This window comes from Oncorhynchus gorbuscha, linkage group LG22 (assembly GCF_021184085.1).
Source record: "Oncorhynchus gorbuscha isolate QuinsamMale2020 ecotype Even-year linkage group LG22, OgorEven_v1.0, whole genome shotgun sequence".
NCBI lineage: Eukaryota > Metazoa > Chordata > Actinopteri > Salmoniformes > Salmonidae > Oncorhynchus > Oncorhynchus gorbuscha.
In genome coordinates, this window is record NC_060194.1 from 36,494,167 (window position 1) to 36,501,169 (window position 7,003).

Below are 7,003 nucleotides of genomic sequence, written 5' to 3' on the forward strand. Positions count from 1 at the left end.
CTCCTCTCCTCTCCTCTCTCCTCTCCTCTCCTCTCCTCTCCTCTCCTCTCCTCTCCTCTCCCTCTCCTCTCCTCTCCTCTCCTCTCCTCTCCTCTCCTCTCCTCTCTTCTCCCTACTCTCATCTCTCTCTCTCTCTTCTACTCTCCTCTTCTCCCTACTCTCTCTCTCTCTCCTCTCCTCTCCTCTCCTCTCCTCTCCTCTCCTCTCCTCTCCTCTCCTCTCCTCTCCTCTCCTCTCCTCTCCTCTCCTCTCCCTCTCCTCTCCTCTCCTCTCCTCTCTCCCTACTCTCCTCTCCTCTCCTCTCCTCCTACTCTCTCCTCTCCTCTTCTCCCTACTATCCTCTCCTCTCCTCTTCTCCCTACTCTCCTCTCTCACAGAATGGCTCGATGAATGTGGTAATAGTTGTGGTAGTAATAATAACAATCTCTTCCCATCTCCTCTCCTCTCCTCTCCTCTCCTCTCCTCTCCTCTCCTCTCCTCTCCTCTCCTCTCCTCTCCTCTCCTCTTCTCCCTGCTCTCCTCTCCTCTCCTCTCCTCTCTCTCCTCTCCTCTCCTCTCCCTCTCCTCTCCTCTCCTCTCCCTCTCCTCTCTCTCTCCTCTCCTCTCCTCTCCTCTCCTCTCCTCTCCTCTCCTCTCCTCTCCTCTCCTCTCCTCTCCTCTCCTCTCCTCTCCTCTCCTCTCCTCTCTCAGAATGGTTGTAATGAGCGGAGGGAGCTACGTCAGTTCCAGTTCACTGCCTGGCCAGACCACGGTGTACCAGAGTACCCCACTCCGTTCCTGGCCTTCCTACGCAGGGTTAAAGCCTGCAACCCCCCTGACGCTGGTCCTGTCATCGCACACTGCAGGTATGAGGACGCACACACAAACCCACACACAAACATATACTTTATATACATATACCCACACACACACACACACATACAGTTGGGCAAAAAAGTGCACCAATTTGCAAGTTCTCCCACTTAAAAAGATGAGAGAGGCCTGTCATTTTCATCATAGGTACACTTCAACTATGACAGACAAAATGAGATTCAGATTCAGTCTTCCCAGCCTGGTGCAGGGCTACAATTTTGTTTCTGTCGTCCTTTGACAGCTCTTTGGTCTTGGCCATAGTGGAGTTTGGAGTGTGTCTGTTTGAGGTTGTGGACAGGTGTCTTTTATACTGATAACAAGTTCAAACAGGTGCCATTAATACATGTAACGAGTGGAGGACAGAGGAGTCTCTTAAATAAGAAGTTACAGGTCTGTGAGAGCCAGAAATCTTGCTTGTTTGTAGGTGACCAAATACTTATTTTCCACCATAATTTGCAAATAAATTCATTAAAAATCCTACAACGTGATTTTCTGGATTTCTTTTCTCATTTTGTCTGTCACACGCATATACAACACACACACATATTCCACACACACACATACCACACACACACATATACCCCACACACAGATATACCCACACACACATATACCCACACAGACTTACACCCGCACACACACATACTGCACACACACACATACCCACTCACACATACACCACACACACACACCACACACACATATACCAACACACATATACACACACACATATACCCACACACACACATACCCACACAAATACAGTGGGGCAAAAATAGTTGAAGTGTACCTATGATGAAAATTACAGGCCCCTCTCATCTTTTTAAGTGGGAGAACATGCACAATTGGTGGCTGACTAAATACTTTTTTGCCCCACTGTATAACACACACGCATGTACCCACACACACTCACATGTACCCGCACACACATATACCAGACACACATATACCCACACACATATACCCACACACACATATACCAGACACACATACCACACACACATATACCCACACACACATATACCAGACACACATACCACACACACATATACCCACACACACATATACCAGACACACATTTACCACACACACATATACCCACACACACATTTACCACACACATATACCCACACACACATATACCAGACACACATACCCACACACACATATACCCACACACACATATACCAGACACACATACCACACACACACATACCAGAAACACATACCACACACACATATACCAGACACACATACCACACACACACATACCCACACACACATATACCAGACACACATACCCACACACACATATACCAGACACACATACCACACACACATATACCAGACACACATACCACACACACATATACCAGACACACATACCACACACACATATACCAGACACACATATACCACACACACATATACCAGACACACATATACCACACACACATATACCAGACACACATATACCACACACACATACCACACACACATATACCAGACACACATACCACACACACACATATACCACACACACATATACCAGACACACATACCACACACACATATACCAGACACACATACCACACACACATATACCAGACACACATACCACACACACATATACCAGACACACATACCACACACACATATACCAGACACACATATACCACACACACATACCACACACATATATACCAGACACACATACCAGACAGATATACCACACACCTGCGACATGTAAACAGCACATACTCACACACCCTGGATCCAGTCACATCCAGGCTGACTTGAAGAATTGCCACTGACAGTTCAGTAGGTATGTTTACACTCATAGATATCTTCCTCTCTTTCTTCCTCTCTTTCTTACCTCTCTCAGTGCGGGCGTGGGTCGTACCGGTTGCTTCATCGTGATCGACGCCATGCTGGAACGGATCAGACACGAGCACACGGCTGATATCTATGGTCACGTGACTCTGATGAGGTCACAGCGGAACTACATGGTGCAGACGGAAGACCAGTACGGTTTCATCCACGAGGCGCTGCTGGAAGCAGTGGCTTGTGGGAACACGGAGGTGGCGGCCCGGAGCCTGTTCTCCTACATGCAGAAGCTGGGCAATGTGGAGAGTGGAGAGCACGTCACTGGCATGGAGCTAGAGTTCAAGGTAAACATAGAAATACATCACTGGCATGGAGCAGGAGTTCAAGGTAAACATAGAAATACATCACTGGCATGGAGCTGGAGTTCAAGGTAAACATAGAAATACATCACTGGCATGGAGCTAGAGTTCAAGGTAAACATAGAAATACATCACTGGCATGGAGCTGGAGTTCAAAGTAAACATAGAAATATATTCAATAGAACATGAATACATCACCGGCATGGAGCTGGAGTTCAAGGTAAACATAGAAATACATCACTGGCATGGAGCTGGAGTTCAAGGTAAACATAGAAATAGATCCCTGGCATGGAGCTGGAGTTCCAGGTAAACATAGAAATACATCACTGGCATGGAGCTGGAGTTCCAGGTAAACATAGAAATACATCACCGGCATGGAGCTGGAGTTCAAGGTAAACATAGAAATATATTCAATAGAATATGAATACATCACCGGCATGGAGCTGGAGGTCAAGGTAAACATAGAAATATATTCAATAGAATATGAATACATCACCGGCATGGAGCTGGAGGTCAAGGTAAACATAGAAAGACCAGGTATTGAAATACATACAGTAGCATACATTTTGAATAGAAAACATGTTGAAATATAGTAGAAATACAGTTTTTCAATGCCAGTACAGAATAAATATTAGGAAGAATGCATTGCCCTTTAACTTTGTTCATAGGAACGTGTTTCTGTGGGGGGGAAACTCAATCCACCCTTCACCCCTCCCCCTCCCCCAGCGTCTGGCCAACACCAAAGCCCACACGTCTCGGTTTGTCAGTGCCAACCTGCCATGTAACAAGTTTAAGAACCGCCTGGTCAACATCATGCCCTATGAGACCACCCGCGTCTGTCTGCAGCCAATCCGAGGTCTGGAAGGATCAGATTACATCAACGCCAGCTACATCGATGGATACAGGTAAAGCTCAACCAAGGAAGAATAATTAGTAATATGGGCATCTCATTTCAAGGCATTGTTCCATAATACATGGACCAGTGGCCATATTTAGGGTCTCAAATTATGCTTATAATATAATTGAAAAATCCAAATGAAAGAAGTGTCCATTCTATTTCTTTGGTGTCTTTAGAACATCAAAACCCTGTATAACTCAACACCCATCGTCTAATGTGTATAGGCAGCAGAGAGGTTACATGGCCACCCAGGGCCCACTGGCTGAGACCACAGAGGACTTCTGGAGGATGCTGTGGGAACACAACTCTACCATCGTGGTCATGCTCACTAAACTGAGAGAGATGGGACGGGTAAGATTACACACACACAAACACACACGTGCACATACACACACAAACACATCTGCACACGCATGCACGTATGCTCGCACACACACAGAAACACACCACACAAACACACTCAGAAACACAAATACGTACGTGATGCTATCTCTGTACCTCTGTGTGTGCCTGCAGGAGAAGTGCCATCAGTACTGGCCTGCAGAGCGGTCTGCTCGGTACCAGTACTTTGTAGTGGATCCCATGGCTGAATACAACATGCCTCAGTATATCCTCAGAGAGTTTAAGGTCACCGATGCAAGGGTGAGTGTTTGTGTGTGTGTGTGTGTGTGTGTGTGTGTGTGTGTGTGTGTGTGTGTGTGTGTGTGTGTGTGTGTGTGTGTGTGTGTGTGTGTGTGTGTGTGTGTGTGTGTGTGTGTGTGTGTGTGTGTGTGTGTGTGTGTGTGTGTGTGTCCACAATACTGTATATCCTCCTCAGACAAGGCAAGGTCAATGACGAAAGACTGTGTGCCTGTGGGTGTTGCTTTTAAATTACTTGTCCCTTTTGTAGCATATTTGATATTGGAATCAGACACCCTGACCTCTCCCCTCTATCTGCTCCTGGCAGCTAACATGTTCCTTTGACCCACAGTAGATTACACAGTAGTCAACCCTGTCCTCTCCTGATACCCTTATTGTGTGTTTGTGCGTGTGCATGCTTGCATTCCTGTGCGTGTGTGTGAGCTGTCAATTACTCCAGTTAAGCCTGTCCTGTCCTGTCCTGTCCTGGCGGCCCGTTGACAGATGTCGTATTGATCTCTGTTAAAGTGGAGTCACGCCGTCTGAGCAGAGAACAGACGTAATTGGCTAGAGACGGGCAGGCCACAGAGTCTGGCAGACAAGACAGGACTCATACACATATAAAGCCGACAGAGGGTTGGTGCTCAGCCACCAGAACAGACCTGATAAGACACAACTCTGGTAACAGATAGTACAATAGTTTGTTTGGCTAAATCAGTAGAAGGGACATCTCACCTTCACTTATCCACTCACATAAGGATCAGAGAATACCAGTAACAATATGGAGGATGGTTTGAGAAGTCATACTCAACATTGCTCTCATCAGCACTTCTTCTGCCCAATCTTGCATCAGGATGGCCAATCACGGACAGTTCGTCAGTTCCAGTTCACCGATTGGCCAGAGCAGGGAGTTCCTAAATCTGGAGAGGGCTTCATCGACTTCATTGGCCAGGTGCACAAAACCAAGGAGCAGTTTGGACAGGACGGCCCAATCAGTGTCCACTGCAGGTAAGAGTCATTGCCATAGCTATAGGTTTGACTAACAATGCTTTCCCCTGATACACTTCACACACCTCATTCTGATTACTGATGTACATTAGTCTAGCCACTATGTGTGTGTGTGTGTGTGTGTGTGTGTGTGTGTGTGTGTGTGTGTGTGTGTGTGTGTGTGTGTGTGTGTGTGTGTGTGTGTGTGTGTGTGTGTGTGTGTGTGTGTGTGTGTGTGTGTGTGTGTGTGTGTGTGTGTGTGTGTGTGTGTGTGTGTGTGTAGTGCGGGTGTGGGGCGGACCGGAGTCTTCATCACTCTGAGTATTGTTCTGGAGAGGATGCGTTATGAGGGAGCTGTGGACATCTTCCAGACTGTCAAGATGCTGAGGACACAACGCCCTGCCATGGTACAGACGGAGGTAGGCTTCAGTCTCACTGTTGAAAACCATGGATATCAGACAAGTACATGTGATTTCTCTGTGTCTGGAAGCCACGGTAATGGAAGGCTGTTGCTCTGTCCTGTCTATTTCCCTGGTTCAGGATGAGTACCAGTTCTCCTACCAGGCTACCCTGGAGTACCTGGGGAGTTTTGACCACTATGCAACCTAAGAGAGGAGAGGAACTGTCATCCCTCCATCCTTCTGTTCAGATAGAGGTCCACAGAGACGAGGAACAACGAAAGAGAAGCGAAGACTGGAAAACGACTAAACAATTAACCTTATATCCCATTGGAGGGGCGACGCTACTAACAAGGAGTAATTATACAAGAACAACAACAGCAACATACAAAACAACAATAACAACAACAACATACAAAACAACAATAACATACAAAATAACAACAACAACATACAAAACAACAACAACGAGACAAATGTCAAATTAAACCTGTACTCTCAGGAAAGACCTGCAAAGGATGTGTTGGGAGTCAGAGACAGACTATTACATGTGTAATCCTGCATATTCTTCTTACCTCAGTGTTTTATAAAACCTGTGTGTTGTGGTCAGCTATTTCAAAAACAAAACCAGTGATGTATGAAAGGACAACTAAAAGCCTGGATATCTGCTGCACCTTAAATGGGTTTTCTATCTTATCTTTCTATCTGTGGGTTTAGTGTACGAGGGGGGAACACTTCCACGTGTCTGTGGGTTTAGTGTACGAGGGGGGAACACTTCCACGTGTCTGTGGGTTTAGTGTACGAGGGGGAACACTTCCATGTGTCTGTGGGTTTAGTGTACGAGGGGGAACACTTCCATGTGTCTGTGGGTTTAGTGTACGAGGGGGAACACTTCCATGTGTCTGTGGGTTTAGTGTACGAGGGGGAACACTTCCATGTGTCTGTGGGTTTAGTGTACGAGGGGGAACACTTCCATGTGTCTGTGGGTTTGTACGAGGGGGTTCCATGTGTCTGTGGGTTTAGTGTACGAGGGGGAACACTTCCATGTGTCTGTGGGTTTAGTG

General features: G+C 46.5%; 1 protein-coding gene across 11 annotated transcripts in view; it reads left to right on the top strand.

Annotated features, from left to right (window-relative positions):
- LOC124010182 (receptor-type tyrosine-protein phosphatase S-like) overlaps positions 1-6,748 on the top strand; it is a 162,925-nt gene extending 156,177 nt beyond the window's left edge. For 10 of the 11 annotated variants that reach the window (XM_046322575.1, XM_046322576.1, XM_046322574.1 and 7 more), the window contains 8 exons: positions 691-845; positions 2,738-3,023; positions 3,765-3,943; positions 4,161-4,287; positions 4,453-4,578; positions 5,408-5,562; positions 5,825-5,960; positions 6,082-6,747. In XM_046322575.1, the coding sequence (XP_046178531.1) occupies positions 691-845; positions 2,738-3,023; positions 3,765-3,943; positions 4,161-4,287; positions 4,453-4,578; positions 5,408-5,562; positions 5,825-5,960; positions 6,082-6,150 (1,233 nt within the window). In that variant the 3' untranslated portion in view covers positions 6,151-6,747. Of the gene's footprint in view, positions 1-690; positions 846-2,737; positions 3,024-3,764; positions 3,944-4,160; positions 4,288-4,452; positions 4,579-5,407; positions 5,563-5,824; positions 5,961-6,081 lie in introns of all 11 variants that reach the window. The other variant, XM_046322580.1, reaches the window with a different exon arrangement.
- The last annotated feature ends 255 nt before the right edge of the window (positions 6,749-7,003 follow it).